This window comes from Homalodisca vitripennis, chromosome 1, assembly GCF_021130785.1.
Source record: "Homalodisca vitripennis isolate AUS2020 chromosome 1, UT_GWSS_2.1, whole genome shotgun sequence".
In the NCBI taxonomy this organism is placed as follows: Eukaryota; Metazoa; Arthropoda; class Insecta; order Hemiptera; family Cicadellidae; genus Homalodisca; species Homalodisca vitripennis.
The window spans coordinates 35,937,491-35,949,706 of record NC_060207.1 but is presented as its reverse complement, the minus strand read 5'-3'; the positions used below and the strand labels follow the sequence as shown (position 1 = coordinate 35,949,706).

General features: G+C 31.0%; 1 protein-coding gene across 4 annotated transcripts in view; it reads right to left on the bottom strand.

Annotated features, from left to right (window-relative positions):
• Nucleotides 1-5,520: 5,520 nt before the first annotated feature.
• Nucleotides 5,521-12,216, bottom strand: part of LOC124359724 (nucleoporin NUP35) — a 31,522-nt gene continuing 24,826 nt past the window's right edge. For 3 of the 4 annotated variants that reach the window (XM_046812721.1, XM_046812702.1, XM_046812711.1), the window contains 3 exons: nt 10,875-10,949; nt 7,920-8,114; nt 5,521-5,888 (listed from right to left, as the gene is read on the bottom strand). In XM_046812721.1, the coding sequence (XP_046668677.1) occupies nt 5,811-5,888; nt 7,920-8,114; nt 10,875-10,949 (348 nt within the window). In that variant the 3' untranslated portion in view covers nt 5,521-5,810. The remainder of the gene's footprint in view (nt 5,889-7,919; nt 8,115-10,874; nt 10,950-12,216) is intronic. The other variant, XM_046812730.1, reaches the window with a different exon arrangement.

Here is a 12,216-nt window from a genome sequence, read left to right as displayed (position 1 = left end):
ACGTCAATTTGAGGTCACGACATATAATCGATCACATTCTACTACTACAACCATATTGGGCTAGACGGTGACACATCGATCTTATTCAGTGTCGCAACTAATGTGTGGCTACCAACACAAATCACGTCTAAACACCAATCATACACAAGTGGCACGATTAGTGAGGTGCAAAACCGATCTTACACAAATGGCTGCATCAATGTTGGGCCTAATTACTGATCTTACACAACACAAATATATGTTATGTAGGGTGTATAGTATTTCTAGACATTTGTTTATTCTAAACCTAAATCAAGAACAAAACAATTTTCTAGAATTTAGGGTCCTTTAGATTGTCAGAGCACCTTTGAAACACCTTCTCACAAACAAAGATTGTTATAAAATATCTTTTTATTTGGTCCATTACTTATCCTTAATATTTTTCTTTCACTCCACTTTTCATCCCTTTATTGTTTTGTAGCTCCCACACCCTTCACTTTCGTTACTTCAAGTTTCACAATGCCTCTGTTGGCATATATATACACACACACACACACATATAAATTTTTTAAATATCTGTGATCACCATTTCTGCTGCACCTTTTGTTGTTGCCATGGCTCATGACATATTTGGCAGCTTCTTTCATCTGTGTCATGCTTAATCATGTTATATCAGTCAAACTAGCCTTTAGCATATCATACTACCTCTTAAGGGCTTACTATATGGTAGATTTTGAATACATAGCATTTACTACAAATTACTGCTTAATTTCATTGAATGTGATCCCTCAGAGTCCAAAAGTTTATATATATATATATATATATATATATATGCTATATAACGGGCTTGTGGAAACGACAATGTCCAAAAAAAGCCCTAAAAAGTTGAAACTTGATACAAAAATTGATCTTATAAATATCTTGACCATGTTCATTGGCCAGCATGGTATGCCATTTCATTTTAATATGGCAGAGGTTCAAACTTTGAAAAATTCTTATCTCTGTTATATATAAACCTACAGAAAAAAACAAAGTGTTATGGAATGCTTATAACACTTACTTAACAATTAATAACTATACTATCACCAAGAACTGGCAATGGGAATGGTGTTACGTCTATCATCACAACAAATTCAACAAGGGCTGAAATAATGTTTATAGGCAACTTCTTTAGCAAACAAATCAGAATAAATCACTAGGTAATACTTTTCAAAAGTGGCAGGCATTAAAAGGTTTAAATTATATTGGAATGATTGTATTTTCTACTGGAATTTTAATCAAAATCTTAGCCAAATTTGCAATATGAGGTATAAAATAAAAACTTGTATTATTAAAATGATTAAACTGAGTTTTTGTGTTGAACACAAGCTACCATAGCTTTTTGTTCTGCATCACTCAAAACTAAAGACTGATCCAAATCATACTTGGCCCAATCCTTCCCTAACAAAAATGTTTTAATGTACATTTTATTGAAAAAAAAAAAACTAAAATTAAATTACTTAACTTTAATTATCAATGATTATTAGTTATATGACAGTTATCTTCAGTTTCTCATACCATTTTCTAAATCAACGTTTGTAGCCTCCTTAATGACATCACTTATGATGTAATATGATCGAGTCCCATGACATTTTTCAAATGGAAGTAGGCATATAACAGGTACAATATTTCAATTTTCATTGTTAAGAGTATCAGAGGTTTAAAACAAAATTGTGATTTGCTATTATATCAGATTTTACATGTGTAGGAATTGAGTTTGCATATGTAGGTAGGTCTTGGAAACCTATTTCAGTCAAAAAACATCTACTTCTGAATGTTGTAATCTATTTAAGTTGGAACAAAATTTTAAACCTCATGGGTCGTTGATTTTCATGAGAATGCTCCAGTTTAAAAAAAGTATAAAGTATATGTTTGTCAAATTTTATCTTTCCAAGAAATCAGGAATTTTAACTTCATGAAGATGTTTTTGTTTTTCTGTTTAAGATGAGACATACAGGCAAAATTTAAACTTTTTAATATATTGGGGAGTTTGAGAATTATTAATGAGCCAGTGAGTGTAGACTTAGCTTTTTAAGTATAGATATTGCCACATTGATATAAATAACCTATACAAACAATGAAATGTTATCCATACAATATCAAATGTGTACCATGATATTTTAGTGTTGTATACAACAAAAATCTTCAATATTTTTCAGTTAATACTTTTAAGATAGAGAGTTAACACTTAATATATCAGGATGAAATAAATAAAATGCAAGCCACAATACTTTATCCTTTCTTCCTTCTAGCTTGATTAATTATTTCATTAAATCTAGATTTTTACATTGTTCATTTTCAATTATAAGTAAACTTAGGCTGCTCAGTCTCTTACGTGTCATAGACCTTATCAAATAATTGGTAATTATCTTTGACTTCAAATATGAATATTCCGTACTTGTTACATTTACTGGTAAAATAGAAAAGAGCATAAAAGAAATATTTTATTCCAGGCTAGATGGTTTTGAGTTTTTCAAAAAGATGAGGTCTGTTAATTATCTTATTAATGTCTTCTTTTCAATATCTGATTTCAATTGCATTCTAAAAGATTTGGTTTGAAAATTGAGACCAACAGTTAGGTCACTTCATATAATTTTGTTAGAAATCTTTGCATCTGTTCCTTCCAATTAAATATTTTGCAGAAAGAACTGGAATAATTGCTGATATCTGTTATTGATCCAAATCTGGTTGCTAACTAGCAAAATCACTGTGTTCAGAGTTCCATAAAAAACAGATTACTTTGAAAAATCTCACAACCTGATAACTTGTCATCTCCGGAAAGCTGTTAAAATGTTTCTGTACTTTTAGTTTTTTTTATCTTGTAAATGACTACTGATTCCCAATGCATTTGCAGGATGTGTTGGAAAGTCCTTCATTCTGTAAAAGTTGTTTTTATTATCAGTTAACTTTCATAACACTTTGGGTCAAGGCCTCTTCGGTTTTCATGTACTATGTAACAATATTTATGTAATGTAAATGTTGTCTTCCTAACTTTCAGAAAGATTATTTCGATCTAAGGGATATTTATTATTTAGGTTAAAGCAACAGGTTTTAGTCCATTTGTCTAAATTAATCTTGTCCCTTTGAAGAAAGTAAGATAATCACTTCAAAAGAGGCTCACAAGTCCTGAAATTTCCAGCATCAGATTTGCCATTTTTGGACCTAATGACAGAAATTGTTTTAAATTATGAAGAACAAGGTTCTCACTGAATATTTGTACTAATACTTAAGTATGAATTTATATGACTATTGTGAGTTTCTCTAATCTTGCCACTACGAGGGTTGTCCAGAATGGAATATACATTTAAGACTAGCTCAGGAATAGGCAGGGCTAGAGCTGCCATCTTGGGGTAAAAAAGATTTCAATGCTCAGTATGCATTGTGCTGCGGTAGCATGCAATTTGTTCTCCTCTTACTGTGACTTGTGCTGCTGCAATTGAAAATCCTGTCATTTGTAAAGAGCATTCAGTTATTAAGATTTTCATTGAAAAACTACAAATCGATTGAAATTATCACCAACTTCGTGACATTTTTGGGAAAGGAATAATAAGAGAAAGCAGAGTGATGTATTGCTGTACTGAATAAAAAAATGTCCATCAATGTTTACAACAAGGATCCCAGTGGTCGGTCTAGCCTGGTTACTGAAGACTTTGGAAAGAAATCAATGAAAAAAATGTGATCACTTAACTTAGTACCAAACTTCACAAAATTTAATTCTCGAGTGTTGTAGAGAAAAATGTGTTTTCAAAATTTTTAAGGAAGACCACAAAGAACAAAAGCTTACTACATTACTGAATTTCCTTTAAAACTACAATAAACATGATACTGAAGAACCTCTGAATCATATCGTAACTCATGGTGAAACATAGATGAAACATGTTAATTGAGCGATGAAAAAAGACTGAAATGGGAACACACACATTCTCCTAAACACTAAGAAAATGTCTCAATACTCTAGAAATCAGTCAGTAAGTTTGTGGCAACTCTTGTCTGGGATAGTTCGAGTATGATTCTGGTTGATTTCCTTGAACGAGGCTCGACAGTCAATGCAGAATGGTATTGTGGAACATTGCAGAAACTATGGCATTTAATACAAAACAAACGTTGCAGAAAACTGAGCTCAAAAATGTAGTTTCTTCATAAAAGTGCATGCCCACACAGCCAATCATACTTGATAACTCTTGGGTGGGATATGTTTGATCATCCTCCATAAAGTCCAAATCTTGAGCAAGTGACTATCACCTCTTTCAGCGATAAAGACATGGTTTGCAACACAGCATTTCAATGGTGATGCTGGACCTCTGACTCGTGTTAACCAGTGATTAAGGTCTGAGGTCGCGGATTTCTTTAAAACACTTTTCATGGTATAAGTTCTTCATTTTATTGGGGTTACGATGAAAATAGTCTTAGAATGTAGCTATAAAAAGTATATAATAACATTTTTTCACTTTGTTAATTTTTAATTTTGAAATATTGGCTACTTTATGGACAGCCTTATATGTTACCTTTGTTAATAAATGGAAGCCTAGGTGAGAATAACAGACTAGATATTAAATTTAGCAATTTAGATTTCTTGTTCTTTTTGTCATTTTCAGAGTTTCATTATTATTCAGCTTTATTATTTATTTCATTGAAAATACAATACAACACAAGCAGTAAGAATACTTCATATTTGACAAAATATGGTAAACAATAAAGAGGGTCAGGCATGCTACTGCACAAGACTTGTCAACACCAGTTTAGTTGTGAATACGGCTACTGGTGAACTTTTCAGGATAGTGAGAGGTTGCACTAAATCAATTTGCACAAGCTCACTTTTTAATTGCCTCTCAGAGTGTACTAATTGAAATAATCTGCATATAAAACTCTGTGTCTAAAAACATATTACAAGTACTGTATATTCTGACAAGATCTTATATGTGAACAAATTGCCACATACTTATTGAAGCATATAAATAAAAAACATTTCCCACTTACAAACAAAATTTGTATTTGTAGTGAAAGAACTGCACATAAAATAGAACTTGTATTTATTATAAGAGAACGAATGTAATTATAATTTTAAACTTTAATTTCAGGAAATATTGCCAAACTGGGTATAGGGAACAAAACATTTCTTAGAAGCAAAGTGGGCAAAAGACTAACATAGTCTGTATAGACTAATATAATCATTGTCACGTGAAAGATATATATGAGAACAAATAAGACAAGATTTCAAGCTGTGAAAAGTGTTTCAAATGACCGCTGGTGTATACCCTCGTGTGTTGGTTAATTAATAATAAGGTATGACCTTCACCCAATCAATGCATAACACCAGGTAGTTTGCTTATGTGTTGAGTTATTTCTACTATTCAATATGAGTTAGACACACCTACATACACACACTAACCACTCTTGTAGTGCAGAGAATGTTATATTCTCTATTGGAGTAACTATAACCATATCCAAGAAGCTAACACTAGAACAATGTTACCCTATTTGAGGAGTACAGAATTAACATCATTTTACAATTCTTACATATGTATATTTAGTAAACAAATACAGACTAATGCAAAAGGCACAAGTTTACAACAATATACATAATAATCAATTATAAATAATAAGATAACAGAAAACAAGAACATGTTACAAGGTAACAGAGTCTAATATTCATAGTGTACAGAAGAATGTAATAAACAATATAGCATTATATGCAGTCAATTGGAAAAACCAAAAATAAAACAACAAAGAGAATAAAAAGTGTAGAAAGGATAATTTCATATGTACTTAAAAATTATTACGATGTAAAAAAATCACCATCCAAAAACTAAGTCGACAGCTTTAGTTACAAAACTTGAGCTCTTTGTAGGAGTGTTCTGGGATCCAATCACCTGCAACCAAAAAGACTTCATTTCAACTATGAATTCAATAGTAAGCAACTGATACATTTAATTGGATTTGAAGTTAAGTACACCTCTATCTTGGTAACTTGTGTTTCAAACAGAATAATGTTTTATCCAGTAAATACTAAACTAAAGTATACACTTTCAGTTCACCATTTCAATTTAGTACATGGGGATGCCAGTTTGAATTGTTTGATGCTAGTTTGTTAGGGATGCTTACCTTGTTTCAAAAGACTTTAATCCTTTTAGTGCCAACGTTTGTATATATACAGACATTTGAAAAACTACAGAGAAAGGCCAACGTCCGTATATACAGATGTTTTAAAAACTATTGTAGAATGCCGACATCAGTATATACATATGGACTTTCATGATCAAAACTTCTACCATGATATTTCTTTTTACGTATTATAAATTTTTTTATATATAAACAATCAGAATAAACTAAAGTACAAGAAAAAATCTATTCATACCAATTATGTAAGATTAATTAGACATTTAGTTAAAAATTTGGTGTAAAACTAACAAAAAGAAAAGTAAAAAATGTTGCTTTCTAAAAAACAACACAACTTTACAGTTTTAGAAATATTAATCAAAACTTTATTTTTTGGTATTTAGTTTAAATTTATCTTTCAATTGATGATGAAAAACTGAACAAATATATACTGTAAGTAAATATTTGAATGTTTTAAAAACTAAATAAGATTTAAATATATGATTTGTTAATTATTTTCTATTGTACTTTAACGTTTTATTAATAAATATTATCTTTTCAATTCAAGTGTTCACTTTTTCAGAATTCAGTGATAGCCTGTGTATTTTATAAACTGTGTCTAGGAATCTCTTAGATTAGAAAATGTAAAAACGTAGATAGGTTGATAGAAAAAGTAGTGTTATCTCTACAGTTTTGTGGATAATAAAATAATTTCTGGTGTATTTGTACAATTTTAGTTGTAAATAGTAGTACAAGTTGTTATGAGGAAATATTCATTTTCACATGCTATTTGGCATACAAAACTAAAAAAAGTTCAAAAATGTTTGGTAAGTATAATTTGTGTGAGTTTTTTTTAAATATATAATATATTAGTAGCAGTAAAATCATGTTTATGTGTTTTGATTAAACAAGTTATCTGTAAAAAAAAAAAAAAAAAAAAAAAAAAAAACAATTAAGAGCTTAAAACAGTTTTGATTTTATGGATATTTTCGTAAAATGTTACAAAATTGCTGAAATAGTTTTGGCATTTTTAGAATAGAAGCATTTTTTGGACAAACATTTTTTATTATGATAATAAACGGGTTAAATGGATGAAAGTTGAAAAATAGTTCTTTTTAAACAATTTACTTTTCAGGCGAGGCAAAAATTGTACAACATATATTAACAAGCTGGACATTAAAACACTTACACAAGACTTTAAGAAGAACTTATAAGCACAGGTAATTATTGAATACAGATTTTATACTTGAGTTGAGTAATAAAAGTAATTTAAGACTTTCAGTCAAATAATATGATTGAAAATCTATTTCCTAAAGTGGATATTTACTAGGAAAGTTGGAATGAAATCTTTGTATAACTGAATACACCTAACGATACATTAGATTTTATATGAATCCAGTTCCAACAAAACTAGAGATGAACCTGGATCTGATATAAATACATTTAGTCATTTACACAGTGGATACACATTTAGCCAAAGGACTCTGTATCCATAAATACTGAAAAGGAGTCAATATTCAATAATATATTGTAGGATTTATACTGCTGTCATATCTCTTCCAACAGCAGTGAGGAGGTCTGAGGAGACAAAAGGCTTCCTTACATGACTACAGGTGACTTTTAGTACTTTGGCAGTGTAGTTAGGTCAAGGCAGCTTTTTGGACAAGTTGAGCCATATTTTACATGTCTACAACAGTTAAAGGCTGCTACCAATACAAATTTTTTGAAAGGCTTTTAAAACTACTTTACTACTATTAATAGAATGTTCATATTTGTGATCTGTGTTTAGATATAAAAAGCATTACCTCATTCTCAGTCGGACTTGAGATACCGAGCTGACGGCCACCCCTGGGCGATGGAGCGAACGGTGATGGGCAGGGAGAGTTGAGCAGACGACGCTGCTGTGACAGTCTTGACACCTGAGGTGACTTTGGTGTGGTCGGGGTACCACTGCCGCTCAATACGTTTGTCATATCCCTCAGAGCACTTCCAGGCTGTGACTGGAAAATTAATAAGAGATTTGTAAATTTTAAATGAATATGAATATGGGAACTATAAATGAGCCGCTTTGACAGCGACCTGCGCGAAGATTTCTTGCGCATAGGGGGAAGGAGGAGCAGGAGCTCGACCACGCCTACCACCCTCTGGATCACTGCTGGATCTATTTCCTTTACAAGACACAAGTGGGAACCGAGTGCTTTAACACTTTGTACCCTGGGCCCTTAATACATGTTTCGGCGTGGCTCCCTGGGGGTTTTATGATGATTTAAAAAAAATCTGTGTTATTACAGTAATTATGTTATAAACTCATACTATATATCTTTTTAAAGATAGAGATACATACTTTTTTTAATGTATACAAATATAAAGTTTATTTTCAAAATAAAATTATTACATAATATTGAATGTTATGTAAAAAATACAAAAAAAAGTTTTTGCTACATAGCTTGTTAGTTCAGGTAGTTCGCCTTAGTGTGGTAATTTTTTAAAGCACAATGGTCTGAATGAAATACAGGATCTCGCACATTTTCGTTTAGATCGTTCATAAAATCAATATTTGGTCCCAGGCGTGTATCAAAATTATCGTAATTTTCCGACTCGAAGTTAAACAATAGATCGCGAATTGTATCACTTTTGATTTCATCACCCATATTATTTAAACTAGAAAATAATAAGTAAAGAATATAAAAGGAAATCAACGGAAAGTCGAGAAGAAAGAACAAAGCGAGTGTAAATACAAAACAAAACACACGGATAACCTCACATTGCTTACATTTGCCTTTACTTCATTCAGTATGAAACTAAAGTTCTGATTTTTTCAAACAGTTAAATTCACATTTAGAATACATTATAATAACATTTGCTTCAGTATTTGTCAGCAAGATTTGTAGAAAACTTAGTAAGGCATCACTAAGACTCACAACAAAACACAACGTGAAACACTACAAGGCAAAATGACAGTACCGACGACGATCAGCCGCGGCGCCTACGATCAGCTGTCTAGACTCGCTTGTAATATGACGATAAATATACGTATTTCATTACTAAAACGTGACCCAGGGATCTCAAAACCAACAAATACGAACTTAGACAACCAATGAACATAATAAAAATGTTTGAATCCTAAAATAAGATGACTGAGCTAAATAATACAATTAAATAACACGACCCGAGGTATACTCGGGCACCGGTAGCAGGCGTTGCCGACGCGGCCCGACCTATATTCGGGCTCAGGGTACAAAGTGTTAATCCCCTGCGTTGGTGTTTTGGAGCATCACGCTATGTTTAAATTCTCGTTATTATGGAATAAAAAATATTATTATTTATGTTAAGAATGGTTCATTACATCTATTTAATATGTTAGTATAATATTTTAACAAATGTTTATTGTTAACAGCTGTTATTATTTTTATTGGGTTTGTAAGACAGCTGTTATGTAACACATACTCTACGAGTGGTAAAGTGGCGACTGAGGAGTGGTTGGTAAGGAATGTGGAGGGGGAAGTAAGTCCGCGCTTCTTCTCTCTCTCACTCCCCCCCGCACTGTTTGCTTTCAAAACTGCTCATCTATAATTGTTGAATACAACTGAAACTGGAAATTGGTTATCCTTCACATGTATTATACAGGAATTCAAATTCAAACTACGATTAATTTTAAAATTATCATCCTTCAGTTTCAAAAAGAGAAGCAACGAATGACTACTATGGTTAAGTAGCAAGGAGATCGAGGCTTATTGTCAGTTAATTCTGGAGGACTCTTCCTGTAGTCCTGCATTCAACCCCCTCCCCCATCACGCAATATTGGCATTATTCTCTTGGGCCATGATCACTAGTACTGCCATGAATTAAATAAATAACATTTCCTTTTTGTATTATGTATTATTCTAAAAGTATTGATATATATTATATGTATATTAAAGTATAATATATATATATCATTTTTACTTTTACTTTCAGCTGATTTAAACTTGAATTAAAAAATTAATTAAGCTATTACCTTTATTCTCCATGTTTTTTTTAAACTTTTTTCTTTAGTTCAATAGTCAAATACATAAAAGGCTCTTGCAAGACAGAAAACAACTCAAGCCTGCATACAGGCAACAGCTTATGCAGGCCTTTTCTCATAGCCCACGTTTATTTTCATTATTTTACTACATAAGTTTCATTATCAAGTTTTATGTTTAAATAATTTTGCTCACAAAATTCGTAAAAGATAAGCAATTTGTTGTAATTTATGTTGTACTCATTCTGGGGGAATAAATAAAATTATGATTTTCACGTAGTCACTTGCATTGTCATGGCAATATCCATGATAAGGTGGATAAAAAAATGACTGTGTTAAATGTCTTGACACAAAATCTCAGCATTGACTTTATATTGAAGAGTATTGTAATAAACTGGTGAGAAAAATATTGCTATCACAAATAGCCATAAATCTTGAGAACGTGGCTACTGTATTGAGAATAGCTATTTCTATTATAAATAACAAAATAATATATAACTGTTCAAACAAAGCCATCTCTATGCATAAATAAATATAAGCACTTTCTTTATAACAAGAATTTTACAATATTAAAAACATGAAACAATTACTTCAATGCTGCTTTGACTAACTACAAACAAAGTACATTCATTTAAATTTAAATCAACCTCAATATAAATTAAGAATAGAATCTGTACTTAATAAGGACAAAATGTTTACTACTACACAACTTTTTAACACTCCCAAACTATTAAACCATGTGATTTGTATTACTTACATAACCTCTACAACATGAATGATTCTTGAAATTGTAAAAGATTGATCCTCTTGGGCAAGGCTTCAAGAATAAATTCTTTAACAAATTAAACTTTAATCAATTTAAAGACTAAAAAAACTAATAAAAATGTATTCACAATAATATTAAATTAGAAAAACTATTACAGTTTAATAAAAACTTCAGCTTAATAGTTTTCAAGCAAATATAAGAGTTTGTCAAATAGTCATTATTAGGACTAACATTCAACTGAATAGAGGTAGTTGTGAGAGATTTGCATAACAATAGAAATTTGAAGTTTCTGGCAGCTGCTTTTGTTTCCACTGTGAAAGTAACATTGAAAAGAGCAACTGTTTTATAATTCCATTAATACAACTGAACGGCGTGCTAAGTTTCTCCTATATTTTCCTAAACGATATAGGCACACCTATGAACATATTGTGTCATACTCAAGATATTCGTATTATCTGGAAAGTGTGTAATCATCTCCGATTTCCAAAATTTAGCTATCAAAACCATTATTCTCACATAGGCCATATATATACTTTGTATAAAGTAGAATGTGATTGTTTTTCTTAATTTTAGTTGTTTAGGTTGTAATGGTCACCAAGTAATTTTAGTGGAATGAAACTAGAATTTACTAGTCACACAGAGCATTGTGTCTTCTCTCTATTCAATTGTATAATCCCTAGGCTTTTACCCTTGGTGTTTAAAGAACTTAATATAATGCCCTGCCAAGCATATATATTTATGGTTGTCTTTTAAGGAGGCTAGGAAGATCCTAAAGATCAAAACTTTCAATTCTTGGTTTCTCCATTCTGTGTATTTTTCTGTGTATCTTTATGTAAAAATTATGATTATCTTATCAATATTTTAAAAGTTACTGACATTTTAGTAATAATTTGCATAAAACATTGTCACCAGCTAAGAAAGGTCTGACACTTCACATCTAACATTTTAATTTTTAAAGTGACTTATTTGAGATAGCATAAGTTTTTAATTATTTTGCTATTATGTTGGTAATACAAGCAGAAACAACAGATGTTTTTGTTTCTACTTCTAGTTGCTTGGTTATTTCATTGTTTTGATTATGTATAGTTAATATTCTAATTGTTTTTGTTACTGAGTTTTATTATCAATTTGTGCTGATACCTACATCAATAAAATCTTTCAAAAAATGAAAAGCTATGTTTTATGGTTTTAGTGTTAGTTTAAATACTTTAGCTAATGAACCAATAAAGGAGTTTTTCTAAAAAGAAGGTGAGTAGGTACTTGTCTGAATACGGAAACTTTGAAGATCACAATACTAGTGTCACAAATCTTATAACATCTGTAAATTTATAAG